The following is a 23,048-nucleotide window of genomic DNA, read 5'->3' as shown; positions in this document are numbered from 1 at the left end:
GCTGCTAGGATTAATTGTTATTTCATTTCAAAAATGAAACCCAAACTTGTAATCTTACATTAGCATTGAAGTATGTTCACTGTGCCTTGTGGTCTCCTTGTTTGTATGTATCTGAAATATTTTTCACTAAACAAATTTTCTCTACTGTGGTTACATTCATGCTTTTAAGAAACTTCTTTTATTCCTAGAGGAAGTAGAATGTTGCTTAGTTTTTAGAGTCACTAGCAGTAATGTTATGCATATCATTAGATCATATCATGTACACACATGCATAAATTTATTTCAATCATATATTATTGTTTCCTGAGTGCTCACATATGCATCATCTTACTCTCTATGAGACTGCTGAACACACTCTCTTCAGCGAGTCCTTTTTCAGCTGCATCACTAGTCTGTCCGTATATGAGCAGCAGAGCTGAGTGAGGAGGCCTGTGAGCTTTAGATTTCCTTCAGCTAAAAAGCTTTACACAGCAAAGGAAACAGTCAACAAAACCAAAAAGCAACCTACAGAATGGGAGAAGATATTTAAAAGTGTTTTATCAGATAAAGGGTTACTGTCCAGAATCTATAAAGAGCTTATCAAACTAAACACCCAAAGAACAAATAATCCGGTAAAAAAATGGTCAGAAGACATGAAGAGACATTTCTCCAAAGAAGACATACAAATGGCCAACAGACACATGAAAAAATGTTCAACATCACTTGGCATCAGGGAAATACAAATCCAAACCACAATAAGATACCACCTCATGCCAGTCAGAATGGCTAAATTTAACAAGCCAGGAAACAACAAATGTTGATGATATGGAGAAAGGGGAACCCTCTTACACTGCTGATGGGAATGCACACTGGTGCAGCCACTCTGGAAAACAGTGTGAAGATTCCTCAGTTAAAATTAGAGCCACCCGATGACCCAGCAATTGCACTACTGGGTATTTACCCCAAGGATACAAGTGTAGTGATCTGAAGAGGCACCCACACCCCAAAGTTTATAGCAACATTATTTATAATAGCCAAACTATGGGAAGAACCGGGATGTCCATCACCAGATGAATGGATAATGAAGATGTGGTATATGTATATACAATAGAATACTACTCAGCCATGAGAGAAAAACAAAAAAGAAATCTTGCCGTTTGCAATGATGTGGTTGGAACTAGAGGGTATTATGCTAAGTGAAATAAGTCAATCAGAGAAAGACAATTATTTGATTTCACTCATATGTGGATTTGAAGAAACAAGATGGTGGAGCATAGAGGAAGGGAGGGAAAAATAAAATGACATAATTAGACAAATCACAAGAGCCTCTTAATCATAGGAAACAAACAGGGTCGCTGGAAGGAAGGGAGTGGGGGGATGGATATTAAAGAGGGCATGTGATGCAGTGAGCACTAGGTGTTTTATAAGACTGATGAATCACTGACCTCTATCTCTGAAACTAATAAAATACTATATGTTCATTAATTGAATTTAAATAAAAAATGGTTTCCTTCAACAAAGGTCAGTGGACAAAAATAAAAATAAATTGGTGCAAACTTACATAGAGATCTGATGAAGACCTGCAAAGGGTGAGCAAAAGGATGTGTTAATGAAGTAGCTTACCTTCCTTTGGTGCTAGCAGTAGACCTTGAGAAAAGGATGAAAGATTTGTTTGGGAAGTGAATCAACATGAGACATGGTGTAGAAGGAATCAGAGAGGATGTGTTGACAAGCAAGTTACCACCATGGGTAACAGAAGCTTTTCTCTTGGGGAATTCTGGGAAACCCTATAGGACATGTGTCTTACAGTTCTCCCACCTGAGGGGCGAGACAGTTAGGGTTTTTACCACCAACTTTCCTCTGTCACAGAGTGGTACTGCTTCTAGAGAGTGGCTTTTCCAGCTGCCACTGTGCTCAAAGCAAATCTTGAAGGAAAGAACCACAGAAGCTAGCTGAATGTTCACTGAATGCAGAGGCTGTGAATTTGAGCAGGGCCCTGGCAGTATCTGGTGCCCAGCCAACTACTATTTATCTTGTTACATGATAGGCTCAGAAAGAGGAGTGAGCAGATCTTTTTTCTTATGCATATTCTGCTTCATTGAAAGTTGACTAGTATCACTAGTGCTTAAAGCTTTCTTTTAAATATTTTATTGTGTGAGACAGAGAGAGAGAGAGAGAGAGAAAGAGAGAGCATGAGAGGGAGAAGCAGACTCCCTGCTGAGCAGGGAGCCCTACACCGTGTTGGATCACAGGACCCCAGTTGGGATCACGACCTGAGCCAAAGGCAGACGTTTAACTGATTGAGCCACCCAGGTGCCCCCATAAAGCTTTATTAGAGTGTCTGATCAATCTATAAGAACAGTCACTGTGAATTTTTGGGGAGGAAAAGAAAAAGATAAATTAGACCTTTTGCCTGGCTTCCTATGTGACTGTGTCTCAAGGCCAAATTTAATTGAAAAGAAAATATTTGTATGAGCAAATCCAGTTGATCGAACTGATGTGTTTCTGAAGGCTGGGTTTTCTTTAGGATGTTCTCTACACTTGAGATGCTATTTGAGCATTTGAAGAAACAGCTGACTGAGCATAGTCTGCTGATCAGGAGGCTGCATACCTTGTTGGAGTCTTACCTTTGTATAGTCTGTTCCACAGATAGTTTCACGGTGATGAAAGTGGCCTTTGGGATTCCTGCCAGTTCCTCCCCACTCCTAGTAAGTGCTATGAAGGAAGTTCCCTCTGGGTTCATGCAGAAGGAGGAACCTTTCACGGGGCTCGAACTGCCTAAATGGTGCTCACATACTGTACAGTGTGTGGTACCTGGAAATACGATAGTTTAAAGCTTCCAGAGATGTCACAACCATTAGTTGCAGAGGATAAGCTCATTGTTCTTCAAAGGAAAAAATGCGTTACTTGTGACTAATCTGTCCCAGAATCTTGTGTGCCTCTTCCTTCAAATGTACTTCAGTATAAATAATTGAGTTAGAAAAAGCAGGAACCCCCTGGATATTGTATGAGACCCACTGTTGGCAATGCAGAAATCATAGCCAACCTTTTGGAATAATATCAGCAGTTTAAGTAACACTTAAAAAAAGATATTATTTATTTATTTATTTATTTATGAGAGACACAGAGAGAGGCAGGAATGTAGGCAGATGGAGAAGCCAGATCCCTGTGGGGAGCCTGATGCAGGACTTGATTCCAGGACCCCGGGATTACAACCTGAGCCAAAGGCAGACACTGAACCACTGAGCCATCCAGGTGCCCCAGTTAAAGCAATGCTTACTGATAACACAGAAAGGGACCATTTTTTCAGGAAGTAGCTTTCAAGAAGGCAACTTTAGCAGTTGGTTGATTCAGATCTTCTGATTGTGCATAAAGTCAGCTCTGGTTATAGTCAGGAGATTGTGCACCTGACCCTTACAAAAAACACCAAATCAGAATTATGATGATATTGCAGATTTTGTATAGAAAACCTTTTGTGATAGCTTTCGGGGTCAGTACCTGTTTGGCTCTACCACCCCACCATAACGTAATCATCCATCTGCATCTGTAGCTTCATCTAGAGCACATTATCATAATTGGTGTCTTTAATAATGATCTGGATCTTCATGATATATAAATTCTGTTTGATGCCAATGGATTACTTATGACAGAGAAACATAGTATGCATTTTTCAAAGATAATCACTCAAAGTTTGAAATAATGTATTGGCGATTAAAGGTACTGATTTAATAGTTAGCTAAATCCCTTGTCAAAGATTACTCACAAGAGAAGTTGCTTATTGTTTTTCTTTTACCACTTTTTAAAGATTTTATTTATTTGAGAGACAGAGAGAGAGAGAGAGAGAGAGCAAGCATAAGTGGGGGCAGAAGCAGAGGGAGAGGGAGAGTCTGAAGCAGACTCCATGCTGAGCATAGAGCCTGATGTGGGACTCAATTCCCCAACCCTAAGATCATGACCTGAGCTGAAACCAAGAGTCAGATGCTTAACCAACTGAGCCACTCAGGCACCCCTGTTTTTTAAATTTATTTATGAGAGAGAGAGAGCATTCAAGAGAGTGCACAAGGGGCAGCGGGGGAGAGGGAAAGGAAGAGAAAGAAGCAGACTCCTCACTGAACAGGGAGCCCAGCCCGATAATGGGCTTGATCCCAGGACCCTGGAATCATGATCTGAACCAAAGGTAGACGCATAACTGACTGAGCCACCCAGGTACCCTGATGTTATCTTTTTATTTTGTTGCTTGTGCTTTAGATGTCCTACCTGAAAGATCATTGCCAATTCCTATATCAAGGAGTTTTTTTTCCTCTTTTTTCCCTAGGAATTTCATGGTTTCAGGTCTATATATCTATATTTTATGATACATTTCGAGTTAATTTTTGCTAGTGGTGTAGGATAGAGGTCATTGTTTTACATGTGAATATCCAGTTTTCCCAGCGCCATTCTTCGAAGAGACTGCCTTTTTCCAAGAGAACATTAGAATTGACACAAAGCTCAGGCAGATGCTGTGATCATTTTACATTGCTGCCCAAAATAATAGTTCTCAGTATATATATTTGCTGCTTTGAGGAAAGTATCTTTTTGAAGAGCTGATTAATCTGTATTTCTCGGGCAGCCCCGATGGTCCAGCGGTTTAGCGCCGCCTTCCGCCTGGAGTATGATCCTGGAGACCCAGGATTGAGTCCCACGTTGGGCTTCCTGCATGGAGGTTGTTTCTCTCTCTGCCTCTGTCTCTGCCTCTCTCTCTGTGCCTCTCATGAATAGATAAAATCTTTTTAAAAAATCTGTATTTCTCTTGCCCTAGAGGATGCAACTTAAAAGTATTTAGATGTATAGAACTTTGAAAATTTTATTTAATGGCCTTTAGAGCAATTAATTGCATCTGCCAGCATTTTTATAGGTATTAACATTTCACAGAGAGGCACACATTTGTTGTTTTTTGAACACTTTAATGAGCACATTATGGGACCAAGGAAATCTTAAGTGAATTTAGGGCACTGTGCTGAGATGTCATGTGTATTTCTTCACTGGATTCCCACAGGACTCCATAAGATTCTGTTATAACTTCTATTTTACAAATGAAGAATTGGAATTTACTGAGAGGAGTAAAATTTTTAAGGTTGAATGAAAGTAGCAGAGCAACGACTGAATTTGTATGATGTGTAAAGTCACAAAAGTGGGAATTATATCAATTTCTGCTCCTCGTTTTACTTATATCCAGAACCTAATACATTGGCCCATTTTATGGACTAAAAAATAATTGAATATGTAAATGGAGGGAAAACACACAAGAGTAAATAGCAAGATGAGAATATCTTAAAGTATTTGTGATTTCTTGTCTGGAGTGGTCAGATGTCTGTGGGTTTTGAGATATGACAATTTATATAAATAAATATTTGTCTGACATAATGTTTCTAACATTATTATTTAACTGTTGTATCATGAACTGCCTTTAATTGACATTTTCTTTTCCTTTTTTAATTGTCCTTAACTCATCTATCTTTTATAAAATATTGCTCCCTAAATTGAAAACAGGAAACCATCAGAAGCCTAAATAAGGCAGAATAGTACACTATGATTACATTGCTTATTTTATGTTATTTATCTTAGATAATGTGCCCCAAGAAACTTCTGACTCATGTTCATCTTGTCTTCCAATAAAATGCCCTAAGTCCATCTTTTTTGTTTGTTTTGCTAATGCATTCATGATGGTCTGTCTTTCTTTTTTTTTCCATAAATTTATTTTATTGGTGTGCAATTTGCCAACATAAGAATAACACCCAGTGCTCATCCCATCAAGTGCCCCCCTCAGTGCCCATCACCCAGTCACCCCCACCCCCACCCCTCCCCTTCCACTACCCCTAGTTTGTTTCCCAGAGTTAGGAGTCTCTCATGTTCTGTCTCACTTTCTGATATTTCCCACTCATTTTTTCTCCTTTCCCCTTTATTCCCTTTCACTATTTTTTATATTCCCCAAATGAATGAGACCATATAATGTTTGTCCTTCCCCGATTGACTTACTTCACTCAGCATAATACCCTCCAGTTCCATCCACGTTGAAGCAAATGGTGGGTATTTGTCGTTTCTAATGGCTGAGGAATATTCCATTGTATACATAAACCACATCTTCTTTATCCATTCACCTTTCGATGGACACTGATGGTCTGTCTTTCTATAAATGAGTAACAATGTGATATATACCTTTATCCTCCCTAACTTCCACTTTTATTAATATTTCTAATTTTGTTAAATTGTGTTATATTTTAATCACATTCTGTCACTTTTTTTCTCCCTTCTCAGCTTTATGTTAGCTCAATATTTAATGAGCTTATTTTCTTCTCATGCCTCAAAACCTCTACAAAAAATAAGAGGATACATAATTGTGTTTCCCCAGTTTGACTTGAGACCCCATCTCTTGAGATTGTTATTTTCAAGCCTCTATATATTTTAATATTGATATCAACTCAATATCAAGCCTCTATATATTTTAATATTGATATCAACTCAATCTATTTTTTCTCTATTTGGATGAGATAATAATAATACCTTATACTATTACAGTTGCTCTTTAAGCTTAGTAAATATCCCGTATGTCAATTTCCCTTCTGAAAAGATGATGGTCCCTGACATCCCTCGTTACTGTGTCCAGGAACAATCTGCTGTAACTGCTGCAGACCATTTTGTCCAGCATGTTTCTTGTTCTTTGTTGTCATATTATTTCTCAGTGCCTTTCCCCCAGTCTTTTTAGTTAAGTTTTTTTATATTAGTGGTCCATGGCAAGAATAAAACTTTCCATATTTCCATTTGCCTTCAGTGAGCCCTGGGAATATTACTCATGAGGTCTGACCAAAAAGTTATTAAGTATTTTAACTCCCAGGTATGGAAAAAGTAGAAAAGCAACCTGTGATTTTAATAATTCGAAATTCATAGTTTCTCCAATTGTGATTTTTGCTGCCCCTGCAAGTGGATATTGCAGTTCTGTGTGTGTTCTACACTGTGTCTGGAGTGTTTCTGTCACTGAGTGACCATCTAATTCATATTGATTAGCACCCAGGTTAATCTGAGTAACACCTGTGTATCCTCTTGCAGTTAGAACTATTTTCATCTAAACCCATATAACACCTCAGTGATCTGAGATTATTTTAATTTTGTTTTATTTTTTGCTAAACACTTATATGTAGGTGTGAAAACAACTTCTGGAGAAGGAGGGGTTGGCACTGTCTTCCAAGTCAGTTGGTTTCTTGATTTCCTGAGATGATAATGGAGACTGTGTGTCCACACTGGCCTCCTGTGCCTAAGTGGCTACCAGTCTGGTTCTATTCACTTCTTTTTTTTTTTTTTTAAAAAAAAAAAAGCTGGTATTTTTATTTTTATTTTTTTCTCATTTCAAATGCTTTATTTTTTTAATAATAAATTTATTTTTTATTGGTGTTCAATTTACCAACATACAGAATAACACCCAGTGCTCATCCCGTCAAGTGTCCCCCTCAGTGCCTGTCACCCATTCACCCCCACACCCTGCCCTCCTCCCCTTCCAACAGCCCTAGTTCGTTTCCCAGAGTTAGGAGTCTTTATGATCTGTCTCCCTTTCTGATATTTCCCACACATTTCTTCTCCCTTCCCTTATATTCCCTTTCACTATTATTTATATTCCCCAAATGAATGAGAACATATAATGTTTGTCCTTCTCCGAAAGACTTACTTCACTCAGCATAATCCCCTCCAGTTCCATCCACGTTGAAGCAAATGGTGGGTATTTGTCGTTTCTAATGGCTGAGGAAGATTCCATTGTATACATAAACCACATCTTCTTTATCCATTCATCTTTCGATGGACACCAAGGCTCCTTCCACAGTTTGGCTATTGTGGACATTGCTGCTAGAAACATCGGGGTGCAGGTATCCTGGCATTTCATTGCATCTGTGTCTTTGGGGTAAATCCCCAACAGTGCAATTGCTGGGTCGTAGGGCAGGTCTGTTTTTAGCTATCTGAGGAACCTCCACGCAGTTTTCCAGAGTGGCTGCACCAGTTCGCATTCCCACCAACAGTGCAAGAGGGTTCCCTTTTCTCCGCATCCTCTCCAACATTTGTGGTTTCCAGCCTTGTTAATGTTCCCCATTCTCACTGGTGTGAGGTGGGATCTCATTGTGGTTTTGATTTGTATTTCCCTGATGGCAAGTGATGCAGAGCATTTTCTCATGTGCGTGTTGGCCATGTCTATGTCTTCCTCTGTGAGATTTCTCTTCATGTCTTTTGCCCATTTCATGATTGGATTGTTTGTTTCTTTGGTGTTGAGTTTCATAAGTTCTTTATAGATCTTGGAAACTAGCCCTTTATCTGATAGGTCATTTGCAAATATCTTCTCCCATTCTGTAGGTTGTCATTGAGTTTTGTTGACTGTATCCTTTGCTGTGCAAAAGCTTCTTATCTTGATGAAGTCCCAATAGTTCATTTCTGCTTTTGTTTCTTTTGCCTTCGTGGATGTATCTTGCAAGAAGTTACTGTGGCCGAGTTCAAAAAGGGTGTTGGCCTGTGTTCTCCTCTAGGATTTTGATGGAATCTTGTCTCACATTTAGATCTTTCATCCATTTTGAGTTTATCTTTGTGTATGGTGAAAGAGAGTGGTCTAGTTTCATTCTTCTGCATGTGGATGTCCAGTTTTCCCAGCACCATCTATTGAGGAGACTGTCTTTCTTCCAATGGATAGTCTTTCCTCCTTTATCAAATATTAATTGACCATAAAGTTCAGGGTCCACTTCTGGGTTCTCTATTCTGTTCCATTGATCTATGTGTCTGTTTTTGTGCCAGTACCACACTGTCTTGATGACCACAGCTTTGTAGTACAACCTGAAATCTGGCATTGTGATGCCCCCAGATATGGTTTTCTTTTTTAAAAGTCCCCTGGCTATTCGGGGTCTTTTCTGATTCCACACAAATCTTAAAATAATTTGTTCTAACTCTCTGAAGAAAGTCCATGGTATTTTGATAGGGATTGCATTAAACGTGTAAATTGCCCTGGGTAACATTGACATTTTCACAATATTAATTCTGCCAATCCATGAGCATGGAATATTTTTCCATCTCTTTGTGTCTTCCTCAATTTCTTTCAGAAGTGTTCTATAGTTTTTAGGGTATAGATCCTTTACCTCTTTGGTTAGGTTTATTCCTAGTTACCTTATGCTTTTGGGTGCAATTGTAAATGGGATTGACTCCTTAATTTCTCTTTCTTCAGTCTCATTGTTAGTGTATAGAAATGCCATTGATTTCTGGGCATTGATTTTGTATCCTGCCACGCTACCAAATTGCTGTATGAGTTCTAGCAATCTTGGGGTGGAGGCTTTTGGGTTTTCTATGTAGAGTATCATATCATTGGCGAAGAGGGAGAGTTTGACCTCTTCTTTGCCAATTTGAATGCCTTTAATGTCTTTTTGTTGTCTGACTGCTGAGGCTAGGACTTCCAGTACTATGTTGAATAGCAGTGGTGAGAGTGGACATCCCTGTCTTGTTCCTGATCTTAGGGGAAAGGCTCCCAGTGCTTCCCCACTGAGAATGATATTTGCTGTGGGCTTTTCATAGATGGCTTTTAATGCTGAAGAATGTTCCCTCTATCCCTACACTCTGAAGAGGTTTGATCAGGAATGGATGCTGTATTTTGTTAAATGCTTTCTCTGCATCTAATGAGAGGATCGTATGGTTCTTGGTTTTTCTCTTGCTGATATGATGAATCACATTGATTGTTTTCGAGTGTTGAACCAGCCTTGTGTCCCGGGATAAATCCTACTTGGTCATGGTGAATAATTTTCTTAATGTACTGTTGGATCCTATTGGCTAGTATCTTGTTGAGAATTTTGCATCCATGTTCATCAGGTATATTGGTCTGTAATTCTCCTTTTTGGTGGGGTCTTTGTCTGGTTTTGGAATTAAGGTGATGTTGGCCTCATAGAACAAATTTGGAAGTACTCCATCTCTATCTTTCCAAATAGCTTTAGTAGAATAGGTATGATTTCTTCATTAAACGTTTGATAGAATTCCCCAGGGAAGCCATTTGGTGCTGGGCTTTTGTGTCTTGGGAGGTTGTTGATGACTGCTTCAATTTCCCCCCCTGTTATTGGCGTGTTCAGGTTTTCTATTTCTCCCTGTTCCAGTTTTGGTAGTTTGTGGCTTTCCAGGAATGCATCTATTTCTTCTAGATTGCCTAATTTATTTGGCATATAGCTGTTCATAATATGTTTTTAAAATCGTTTGTATTTCCTTGGTGTTGGTAGTGATCTCTCCTTTCTCTTTAATGATTTTATTAATTTGAGTATTCTCTCCTTTTTAATAAGGCTGGCTAATGGTTTATCTACCTTATTAATTCTTTCAAAGAACCAACTCCTGGTTTTGGTGATCTGTTCCACAGTTCTTCTGGTCTCGATTTCATTGAGTTCTGCTTGAATCTTTATTAACTCTCTTCTTCTGCTGGGTGTAGGATCTATCTGCTGTTTTTTCTCTAGCTCCTTTAGGTGTAAGGTTAGCTTTTGTATTTGAGTTCTTTCCAGTTTTTGAATGGATGCTTGTATTGCGATGTATTTCCCCCTTAAGACTGCTTTTGCTGCGTCCCAAAGATTTTGAATGGTTGTATCTTCATTACCATTAGTTTCCATGAATCTTTTTAATTCTTCCTTAATTTCCTGGTTGACCCTTTCATCTTTTAGCAGGATGGTCCTTAACCTCCACGTGTTTGAAGTCCTTCCAAACTTCTTGTTGTGATTTAGTTCTAAATTCAAGGCATTATTGTCTGAGAATATGCAGGGGACGATCCCAATCTTTTGGTGTCGGTTCAGACCCGATTTGTGACCCAGTATGTGGTCTATTCTGGAGAAAGTTCCATGTGCGCTTGAAAAGAATGTGTATTCAGTTGAGTTTGGATGTAAAGTTCTGTGATATCTGTGAAATCCATCTGGTCCAGTGTATCATTTAAAGCTCTCGTTTCTTTGGAGATGTTGTGCTTAGAAGACCTATCGAGTATAGAAAGAGCTAGATTGAAGTCACCAAGTATAAGTGTATTATTATCTAAGTATTTCTTCACTTTGGTTATTAATTGATTGATATATTTGGCACCTCCCACATTTGGGGCATATATATTGAGGATTGTTAAGTCCTCTTGTTGGATAGATCCTTTAAGTATGATATAGTGTCCCTCTTCATCTCTCACTATAGTCTTCGGGATAAATTTTAGTTTATCTGATATTAAGGATGGCTACCCCTGCTTTCTTTTGAGGACCATTTGAATGGTAAATTGTTCTCCAACCTTTTATTTTCAGGCTGTAGGTGTCCTGTCTAAAATGAGTCTCTTGTAGACAGCAAATAGATGGCTCCTGCTTTTTTATGCAGTCAGAAACCCTGCGCCTTTTGATGGGGTCATTAAGCCCGTTCACATTCAGAGTTACTATTGACAGATATGAGTTTAGTGTCATCATGATATCTATTCAGTCCTTGTTTTTGTGGATTGTTCCACTGGACTTCTTCTTAAAGGGGAATTTTAAGAGTCCCCCTTAAAATTTCTTGCAGGGCTGGTTTGGAGGTCACATATTCTTTCAGTTCCTGCCTGTCTTGGAAGCTCTTTATCTCTGCTTCCATTTTGAATGAGAGCCTTGCTGGATAAAGTATTCTTGGTTGCATGTTCTTCTCATTGAGGACCCTGAATATATCCTGCCAGCCCTTTCTGGCCTGCCAGGTCTCTGTGGAGAGGCCTGCTGTTACCCTAATACTCCTCCCCATAAAAGTCAGGGATTTCTTGTCTCTTGCTGCTTTAAGGATCTTCTCTTTATCTTTGGAATTTGCAAGCTTAACTATTAGATGTCGAGGTGTTGAACGGTTTTTATTGATTTTGGGGGGGGATCTCTCTATTTCCTGGATCTGAATGCCTGTTTCCCTTCCCAGATTAGGAAAGTTTTCAGGTATGATTTGTTCAAATACATATTCTGGCCCTCTGTCCCTTTCGGTGCCCTCGGGAACCCCAATTAAACGTAGGTTTCTCTTCCTCAGGCTGTCGTTTATTTTCCTTAATCTATCCTCATGGTCTTTTAATTGTTTGTCTCTTTTTTCCTCAGTTTCCCTCTTTGCCATCAACTTGTCTTCTATGTCACTCACTCGTTCTTCCACCTTGTTAACCCTCGTCGTTAGGACTTCTAGTTTGGATTGCATCTCATTCAATTGATTTTTAATTTCTGCCTGATTGGATCTAAATTCTGCAGTCATGAAGTCTCTTGAGTCCTTTATGGTTTTTCTAGAGCCACCAGTAGCTGTATAATAGTGCTTCTGAATTGGCTTTCTGACATTGAATTGTAATCCAGATTTTGTAACTCTGTGGGAGACAGGACTGTTTCTGATTCTTTCTTTTGAGGTGAGGTTTTCCTTCTAGTCATTTTGCTTAGTGCAGAGTGGCCAAAAACAAGTTGTATAGGGAAAAGGAGAAAAAGAGAGAGAGAGAGAGACGGAAAGAAAAGAGAAAAAGAAAAAAGAAATAGGAAGAAGAAAAGAAAAAAGAGAAGAAAAAGAGAAAGAAGAAGAAAGAAAGGAAAAAAAGAAGGAGTGGGGGAAGCAAACAAATCAAAAAGCAAAAAAATAAACAAACAAACAAACATGGGGGAGTATCTTCTGATTTTGTATACACTAAGTCCCTTGGCTTCCCCTGAAACTTGTCCGTCTAGCTGGTCTTCTGGGGGAGGGGCCTGCTGTGCTGATTTTCAGGTGTTAGCACTTGGGGGAGCTGCTCTGCCCCTGCCTGGTGCAGGGCTCAGTGGGGGTTGTTTACCCCGTGAGGCCCCAGGAGGAACAGCCCCAGTGGCGGGGCCAGCTCTGCAGCCCTGGAGTCAGCTCCCGCAGTAGCTCCAGAGCTCTCCGTCTGCAGGGCCTGGAGGCTCCGGGCGGGGCCGCTGATCTGCTCAGCTGGGGCAGGAGCGTCCTGCTGTCCTGGGCCCTCCCGGCCTCTGCCTGTCCCGGGGGAGGCCGGATCCTGGGCTGTGTCCCGGTGCTCTGTGCTCCGGGGCCTGCGCTGTTGGATTCGCGCTCCCGCCCCGCAGCCCCCTCCGCGGAGCCGTCCCCGAGCCCCCCGAGCTGCTCCGGGTCCCCGTGCGCGCTGCAGCCCTTAGGGAGCTCGGCGCACTCTCCCGGGGCGCAGATGCTGTTAGTGTCCCCGGGAGCCCGAGGGCATCCCCGCCCTCCTGGGTCCTGCTCCACCTCCCTGCGAGCCCCTTTCCCCCAGGAAGGTCGGTGCAGCTCCTCCTCCTCCGGGACGGGGCTCTCCTGTCCTGGGGACCCTCGCCCCGGCCTCCGCCCGGCTCCTCACGGGCCCCTCCCCCTTCGAGGCCTTTTGTGCCTTTATTTCTTTTTCCCCGTCTTCCTACCTTGATAGAAGCACGAACTCTTCTCACTGTAGCATTCCATCTGGTCTCTCTTTAAATCTCAGGCCGAATTCGTAGATTTTCAAGATGATTTGAAGGTTATCTAGGTAATTTGGTGGGGACAGGTGACTTGGGGACCCTACTCTTCTCCCATCTTGCCCTGCCTCCAGTTCTATTCACTTCACTCAAACATGCAAGGCTCACCAGTGAGCTTGTGTCTACTCAATGTAGAGTGAAACCTCTAGGCTAGATTCTTTCTGGTATATAAAGTCATGACAAACATAGCACTTCTGTTCTGTGGCTTGCTTTCAGTTTTTCCTTATAGACTTTCAACCTTGGACAGCCCTGGGCATGACCCATCATAGCACTTGGATGCTTCCAATACCATTTGGTTATTTCCAGACATTTTCTTACACCCTCAGAGATTTTTCTTTGTCATGAGCCCTTTAAATAATTCAGAAAGTTACAGCCATAAAAGTTTTAAGGCAAATAGCTAAATATTTCATGTATTTTACATTTAAAGGGCTTATACCATTAGTTTTGAATTTTGTGCATGACTCCCACAGAAATAGACTGAAGCCGACAAAACTTCTTGTCATTTAGTAAGTAAAATCTTTCCTCAATGAAATTAAAGCACAAGTGGGGAAATACTGGAACTAAGAAATATAAATTCTCCATCTACTATCATATGTCTTCTCTAGCTTTAAAAAAATATTTTAATATCTCCAGATATAAAATATGCCAAAGTAGCTATCCCCTATACCCTTCACAATAATGAACCTTGTTATGATTGAATAAACAAATCACAGGTTTATTTACTTTAAACCATAAATGTGTACTAATAGCCCATTTATATTTATTCACTTACTCAGTTGGCAAACATGAGATAGGCCTCCCTGGGCCCAGAGTGTGCTGGGTGACAAGGAGGAGGAATTCACATCTCTGCTCTCAAGGATCACATAATGTGATCAATACTACAAAGAAAGAATAATCCATCCTAGGGTGTTGCTTAAAACCTACCAAATGAGGTGGCTTTCTGCCTTTGCAAGATGATTCAGATTTTGTAACCTCTGAAGAGGGAAGTATATTTCAGTCTGAGAATAACATATGCAAAACATAGGAGGTGGGATAGAGCCGACAAGCTCCCACTGGGCCCTGGCAGGCCTTGATGGGTGACTATTCCACTGCCTAGAACAGTGCCTGGTAGCTGCTTAATAATTATAATATAAAATGTATTGCAAATATATTAGCACCTAAGCATATTTACAATATGCACTTTGAAGTAAAAGTATATATTAACCTTTCATTGTAAGAGGAGTTGGTGGGAGTTGAGGTGGTAGAGGGTTGGGTCATCTAGCAAAGGAGCTTGATATATCCTGGAATGAACTTTTACCTTGGATGGTCTGGGAGACCATGGGAACTTCTAAGCATGGAGTGACATCAATTAAATGTGCTTTATTTTTTTTAATAATAAATTTGCTTTTTTTTGGTGTTCAATTTGACAACATACAGAATAACACCCAGTGCTCATCCCGTCAAGTGCCCCCCTCAGTGCCCGTCACCCATTCACCCCCACCCTCTGCCCTCCTCCCCTTCCACCACCCCTAGTTCATTAAATGTGCTTTAAATGGGGTGCCTAGATGGTGGTGCAGTCAGGTGAGTGGCTGGCACATGGTTTCAGCTCCGATTGTGATCTCAGGGTCCTGGGATTGAACTCTGTGTTAGGCTCTGCACTCAATGCAAAGTCTGCTTCCCAATTCTTCCTCCCTTTCCTTTTGCCTCTCTCCCAGCTCACTTGTACGAACTCTCTAAAATAAGTAAATAAATCTTTAAAAAATAATAAATTAATGGAAATGGATCTCATTGCCTATTTTTCTGTGGTCCTTTCTGAAAATGCTTATTACTGTAAAAGTAACATGCAGTCATTTCCTAGAATTCACAAAATATTGGAAGAGAAGTATGTTAATCTAGCAATAAATCAGCACCAACATTCTGGCATACTAGCTCCTGGTGTTTTTTGAAATAGACATTTTATACACAGAATATATTTTACATAGTTACAATCATAATGTATATCTGATCATGTATCTACTCTTGAAAGTTTACATTATACATTATGTGTTTTGCACATTATTAACATTTTCACTAAAATCATTTCTGAAAATTTATTAAATCTTATAAAATCGGATTATATATACAAGTTATAAGATCTTGCTTTGTCTCACTAGTTTGTGTGTGTATGTGTTTTTGACAATTTATGTTCATAATTCTTTCATTTTGGTAATATTGTAAAGATCTATCAAGCTTTAAATTTATTCTTTGAGGATCTGGCAATGAGTGTAATACACCATTCCCATTTCTAGGTCTCATTCAGTGTGTTTAGAATTTAATTGTCAAATCACCTTTAGTTAAGTATTGCCATTGTAATATTTATTAAGCCCCAGTTCCACTCTTTTTCACCCAAGAGTTCGAGACATATATTGGCATAATTTACATATACACATAATATAGCTAGTCTTTTTTTTTTTTTTTAAATGAGTCTTTTGCTATGTCCAATTTGTTTTCTTTTTGGAATTTTTAACTGCAAAAAAAAAAGTTTACTTGTTTTTTACTCCTACAGTTGAAAATAAAAAGTATTCTCTGACTTTTCACCATCAAACTTAGAGACAGTCAGTGCTTTTCAACTAAATATTGGATCTGAATGTAGCAGTATTAAAGAAATGTGTTTTAATATTAAGTCCCAAGCTCTGGAAGCCTTCTATTAAATTAAACTGAATAAGGGAAAATCAGATTTATTTTCCTATTTTGTACTGCCTTTCTTGAGTTTTGTGATCTGTGCTGTTCATTTTCAAAATCTAGTCTTAAATTTTTCTGATGTATTCAAGTGTTTGAATGCTGTTGGTGTTGATGTATGTATTTATTTACAAAGAGAATTTGTTTTTCTTATGGTCTTCCACTTTTTGGTCTTTTGTTTTAATTGTTGTAATAACTAAGTAGAGATTGATGAACTTTTTCTGTAAAAGGCCAGATAGTTGAGTACTTTATGCTCCTTAGACCAAAGGGCTTTGTTCACATTCAGCTCTGTCTTTTAATGCAAAAGCAACCAAGGATGAAATGTGACCAAAAGAACATGGATACATAGTACAATTTTCATTTGCAAATACAGGCAGCTGCCATGTGTTCTGCAGTAATAGGTAACAGATAGAAACAAAGATATCCGGATAAAATATAAGTAATCTATTAAAAATGCTTTTCTCTTTCTTTTTTTTTTTTTTTTAAAAGATTTTATTTATTTATTCATGATAGTCACAGAGAGAGAGAGAGAGAGAGACACAGGCAGAGGGAGAAGCAGGCTCCATGCACCGGGAGCCCGATGTGGGATTCGATCCCGGGTCTCCAGGATCGCGCCCTGGGCCAAAGGCAGGCGCCAAACCGCTGCGCCACCCAGGGATCCCTGCTTTTCTCTTTCTATTCTTTTAGTTTATTTTAACTAAGAGTGAATGAGTTTATTACTCCATATTTAATAGAAGCATTCAGTTTAAGTACCCTTATATAAACATCTTTATCCATTAGGCTGTTGTACTATTTTCTGCTATCTTGGATATTTAATTGGTATGGATTGTTGGAACACAGCAGTTGATTTCATCCTACACCAAAAATTAACCCATCCTTTTGAGTATATTTTATTTTTTAACTGAATGTACATTCATACTTCACCAAATTAAGTCATTAGTAAAGAAATTAGTGTTGATAGCCCTCGTCCTATAATGGATTGGGATTTGAATCAAGTATAGATTGTGGCTTCCACTTTCTGCTGTTTGTAAGCCTGACCACTTTTCCAAGAAAGTGAACCCCACTGGAGACATTCCCTTTTCTGGGAATTTACCTCTGGCCTTTTATGATACTTTGTAGATCTCAGAGATCACATTTTCTGAGTGTTATATCTAATTGCTACAAGTGGTCTGCACTCTAATTAGTGACAAAGGAAGCTTGCTTGGAAACAATGAATACATATGTACATGTTCAGCTTTCCAAGTTTACACTAAAAATTCTGATGATGAAAGTTATTTTCTCTCTCTTAAGCTTTATTTTTTTATTTTTTTATTTTTTTAAATTTTTATTTATTTATGATAGTCACAGAGAGAGAAAGAGAGAGAGGCAGAGACACAGGCAGAGGGAGAAGCAGGCTCCATGCACCGGAAGCCCGATGTGGGATTCGATCCCGGGTCTCCAGGATCGCGCCCTGGGCCAAAGGCAGGCGCCAAACCGCTGCGCCACCCAGGGATCCCTCTCTTAAGCTTTAAAATAAAAAGGGTATATTCCATTTTACCTTCTCTGATGGTTAATTCTTTGAAATTTCACCATTCTTCATCAGGTTTTGTGTTACATATTTCTATGTATTTTTGTATTATTTTGTATATTTCTCTTGTTCCACAAACTAAGAAACATTTTCTACCATTTACCTCCAGGAGAATGTAATGATCTTTATGGCTTAGAGTGCATCATTTTAGGGTTGTACTTTTAATGCTGAGAATCTTCATTAGCTTGTCCTAATCTACTACCTACCTGTCTTGTACCATACTTGCTCTGTACTGTGGACACTGCAGGTATGGATTCCATTCAAGACTTCACTCAACCTTATAACATCCTAACTTTCCTGTCTGGAAAATGGTCATGAATGTATCTTCTGAGGCTAGAGTTAAGATTGCTTTCTTTCATACTCTCCAGGCAGAGTCTCCCGCTTCCTCTGCTAACACTAAACGAGGACTTCATCGTCTTTAGTTATCAGTCCCCTGTCACAAACATCACCTGCCCCCTATCACAGTGCCCTGTGACAAACATACTGAGCACATTACATGTTGACATGAAGGAACACATAGAGAAAAGGAAGGACACTGATCATTGTAGACTCTTTAATCATATTTTCTTTCTTTATCTTTAGGGATTCTTGAAGTTTTACACTGTGTGTTAGTAGAAAGTCCGGAAGCTCTAAATATTATCAAGGAAGGACACATTAAATCCATAATCTCACTTTTAGACAAGCATGGAAGAAACCACAAGGTAAGGGAATGAATTTATTGCCTTGAATGAATTCTGGAATAATCTTAAATATATTTTTAAAATAAGATAACTTAGAAAAATAACCTTTAAAAGTTGTGTCAAATGTGTTACGAGTGTTTTTCACTTCTTAATTATAATCAGATAATATTGTTTAGAGCTTATTTTTTAGCGCCATTGAGACACTGAGCAATTCTCAGTTTGTATGTAAGAGAAACTTGTAAAATATGTGAACTCATGGCTATTGTGTTCAAATGGCTGGGTTACAGGGAATGTGTCTTCATTGAAAAATGCTGGGATACTCAAATCTGAATAAGAGAGTTCGTTGGCTGAAATGATTTCTCTTTTCAGGTTCTGGATGTCTTGTGCTCTCTCTGTGTCTGCCATGGAGTAGCAGTGCGTTCTAACCAGCACCTCATCTGTGACAATCTGCTGCCAGGAAGAGATCTCCTATTACAAACGCGCCTTGTAAACCACGTCAGCAGGTAGATTCAGATAATCACCAAATAGGTGGCATAACAGGAATTCATGTCCTAGCTCTGTAGCTAAGACATCGTGTGGTCTTTTTGATTTATTAAGATATTTTACATATTACCCTTCTGTCAGTCAGATGGGATGCTAATAACAATAGGTGAACCAAGAAGAATGTGCATTTATCATAAGGCTTTAAGCTTTCATATTTACATTCATATGATCACTGATCATCTTCAGGAGCAGGCTGACAAATTATACTGAGATATAGTTGTATATAAATATGTTTTGAGCTTTCTTAGAATATAAGTAAAAATGCTACCCTTCAATGCCAACTTCAAAGTGGTTACTATGTATAATAAAAAGTTGAATTGGAATGTCTAAAATATAATAAATTCCATAAAAAAATAAAACTACATTTTTGGTTGGATGTCCCTAGGTATCAGACATTCCCTGAATACTGTTTGCCAGTCACTATTCTATACACTTTGCATGTGCTCTACACTGGGTAGAATTACACTGGACTGGGTTCAACTAGTCCAACGAAGTACTATTATACACATTTTATAGGTTAAAATGTTGGACTGGAAATGGAACTCAAATCTAACACCAGAGACTGAGCCCTTAAATGGCAAGCCAAGTTGCCTTCCTTATACCAAATAGTATAATAAAAATAATAATGCAGTTTACAATTAAAATATTTAATGTGATAGTAATAATTTTGATATACATCTAGCAGCTATCCAGGAAGTATTCTCCACCTTACCCTGTTTTTTTTTTTTTTTTAAGATTTTATTTATTTACTCATGAGAGACAGAGAGAGAGGCAGAGGGAGAAGCAGGCTCCCTACGAGGTGGCGGGGGGAGGGAGATGGGCAATGCAGGACTCAATCCCAGGACCCTGAGATCACAACTTGAGCCAAAGGCAGATGTTCAACTGCTGAGCCACTGACGTGCCCCCCTTACCCTGTCTTAAACAAAATGTAGGGTTTGGTGTATATTCCTATATTGTAGTTTTTACAGGATTGATTTAAGACTTCCCGAATGGCTGTGTATATCAGATGTACTGTTCTTGAGTGATATTTCCTGAGACTGTCACTAATACTTAGCATTAACGCTGAGTCTAAATCTCTTATAAATGGAATTAAATACAACTACCTAGAAATTCTTCTGCCCTCAGAGAGGCATAGAGGACAGCAAAGCTGCTTATCACCTAGGTTCCTTTACCAATAAATATGGCTCTTCAGCCTTGTACCCTACCTGACCACAGCTTAGTTAGGAAAGTGTCTGCATGTTCTGAATTAATAATAACTCCATGAATTCTAAGGACCTGTTATACTGAATATCTCACCTTAAACATAATCAATGGTATAAAATATGCTGAAGAGAAATTTGGAAAAAATAATCTTAGACCCCTAGGGTACATGGCCAAGTAATCTGAAAAGCAGACACCCATCACGGAACCTTAACTGTAAGCTGGTTAGCACTGCCTACCACCTCAGTGATTTAATAATTTTTCAATACTGAAATAAAACGTAGAGTTAATATGTTGCATTTCAGAGAGGCAAGGGCCAGTGTTCAAAATAGATGTAAATGGATACAGCAGGAGGTTTGTCCATAATTTCTCATGTGCTCTTCCTGTCTCTTTAAAGCATGAGACCCAATATTTTTCTGGGCGTCAGTGAAGGGTCCGCCCAGTATAAGAAGTGGTACTATGAGCTGATGGTGGACCACACGGAGCCATTTGTGACTGCTGAAGCCACGCACCTGCGGGTGGGCTGGGCTTCCACCGAAGGATACTCTCCCTACCCCGGAGGCGGTGAGGAGTGGGGTGGAAATGGAGTCGGAGATGATCTCTTTTCCTACGGATTCGATGGCCTTCACCTCTGGTCAGGTCAGCAACCATCCGCCTCCTCCCCCGTGTGCACGAAGGAAATCTGTTGCCCTTGCTCTGTGTTTCCAAAAGCTATCTATACTGCATATAATCAGATACATTTATTCTTCAGAAGTTTATCATGGAAACTATAAGTGAGAATGTTAAAGTAAAAAAGCAGAATTTCACTAGGGGTAAAACAAAACTCTTTACAATTATAGTACATTTCCAAAAAACTGTATTGTTGGTAAACAGTATGTTCAAAAAGTGGCATTTTGATTCATGAATCAGTTGCAAAGAAACAAAAAACAAATGAGAACCAAAATTCATGTTTCCTACTTGCTTAAAGAGGTATGTGCAAAGCTTTAGCTTCTAACCTAAAAAAGAACCAAAAAGCAGATTCTGGAAAATAATTGGAGTAAATATGTTAAGTCACACCTCCTGCTCATAATGTAATGTTGGGAATCAGCCATTTGTAGCATGTACTATGGATTCACGTTTTAATGAGATGACACTTTGTGTGGAACTGTTTAAAATAAATATACAGTTTATTTCACCAGGTGTTAACCTGAACTTTGATAGTTGAATAAATATTAAAAATTAGGAATAGATATAAAATCATATATATATATCAAATTTACATATAACAAATCCATTTCTCTGGTTTATTAGGAAGTGCATTTTGGTTGGCTCTATTCAAAAGTTTAGTTCTTCATTATAGAGCTATTTCTTTGTGGAATTCATCTGGATTCTGAAGACATATGCTTGTGTTTAGAATACAAACTGCATTTAGAATATAGTTCTCATAATATTTTGTAACCTATTTAGCATAGAGAAAATATAGCTAAGTCACCTTACAAATAAAAAGCTGAAGTTTGTCTCTGAGGAGGTACAAGTGATATTCATTTATGAATGGTTTAGAGGTCTAGTAAGTTATAGAAATTTTATAAGTGAAATTGAATTAAATCTGAGTTTATGGTAATGGGTTTATAAATAAAAGTACTTTATGTCATTGTATTTTATCATTAATATTTACTGAATTTTTCTTTATTCAGTGGCCATAGCTCAGTAGTTGGGAAGAGATGAAGCTCTGTTTTGGATATTTCCTCTCATCACAGAGGCATGTAGTTGGGGACCTGATAGTAGTATGGTGTGTTTATACATGGTGTACTGTTCTGGCCAGAATATAGTTAGAGAGCCTGTTCTCATAATACAATTTTCCTATTGACTGAACAGAGGCAAAGAGCACTAATGTCAGAAGGCCTCACAAACATAAAGTAGAGGTAATGTCTCTTTTATGATACATTTTAACTTTTACTTTTCAGTTTTACTACCTCCTCTCTTTACCTCCTAGTATGGCCCCATATGACATGGGTCCTCAGGTAGAAGAATGAAACATGTTAACTTGTTTTCCTACTACATAGAAATTAGGGAGAAGATCACTCTGTTAAAATAATGCTGAATTGTTTCCAATGATTTTAATCATACAACACCACTTGATTTTCATTTTGGCATTTAGCTTTGAAGCTTTTTCTTTCAACTCATAAAAAGAACCCCATTCTCATGGAATTGACCTGTATATACTACACTTTTTATTACAAAGTATCTGTTAAATAAAACAATAAGAACAACAACAACAAAAATTCAGTGAATGTATGACTATATCTCAGAAAGGAGGATAGGTTGTAGAGTTAGGAGATTAGGATAAAATACTCAACTATATTTTTAAAATGACCAAAAAGTATGCACCATGTCCTACCTGATGTTGGTAGATGTGGTCTCTCAAGCTACTGGGGTCCATCAATCAGATGACAAAAAGAAATAAGGGGCGTCCAAATTTTTTGGTAAGGAAGAAATAAAACTATTTGCAGTTGACATGATACTATATATAGAACACCTAAAAGACTCCACCAAAAAACTGCTAAAACTGATACATGAATTTGGTAAAGTAGCAGGATACAAAATCAATGTGCAGAAATATGTTGCATTTCTATACACCAGTAATGAAGCAGCAGAACAATCTCATTTACAATTGCACCAAAATCCATAAGAGACATAGGAATAAACCTAACCAAAGAAGTGAGAGATCTGTACTCTGAAATCTGTAAACCACTGATGAAAGAAATTGAAGATGACACAAAGAAATGGAAAGACATTCCATGTTCATGGATTGGAAGAGGAAATATTGTTAAAATATCTGTACTACCCAAAGCAAGCTGCATATTTAATGCAATCTCTATCAAATGCCAGCAGCACTAGAATAAAAAAAAATACTAAAATTTATATGGA

The 23,048-nt window shown here is 38.7% G+C and overlaps 1 protein-coding gene across 4 annotated transcripts in view; it reads left to right on the top strand.

Annotated features, from left to right (window-relative positions):
- The window catches only part of RYR2 (ryanodine receptor 2), a 727,449-nt gene that overhangs the window by 389,599 nt on the left and 314,802 nt on the right, over positions 1–23,048 (top strand). For all 4 annotated transcript variants that reach the window (XM_077894379.1, XM_077894378.1, XM_077894377.1 and 1 more), the window contains exons 18-20: positions 18,301–18,419; positions 18,768–18,901; positions 20,539–20,780. In XM_077894379.1, coding sequence (XP_077750505.1) covers positions 18,301–18,419; positions 18,768–18,901; positions 20,539–20,780 — 495 coding nt within the window. The remainder of the gene's footprint in view (positions 1–18,300; positions 18,420–18,767; positions 18,902–20,538; positions 20,781–23,048) is intronic.

This window comes from Canis aureus, chromosome 4, assembly GCF_053574225.1.
Source record: "Canis aureus isolate CA01 chromosome 4, VMU_Caureus_v.1.0, whole genome shotgun sequence".
In the NCBI taxonomy this organism is placed as follows: Eukaryota; Metazoa; Chordata; class Mammalia; order Carnivora; family Canidae; genus Canis; species Canis aureus.
The sequence above is the reverse complement of the archived record's forward strand: the minus strand, read 5'-3'. Positions and strand labels throughout refer to the sequence as shown.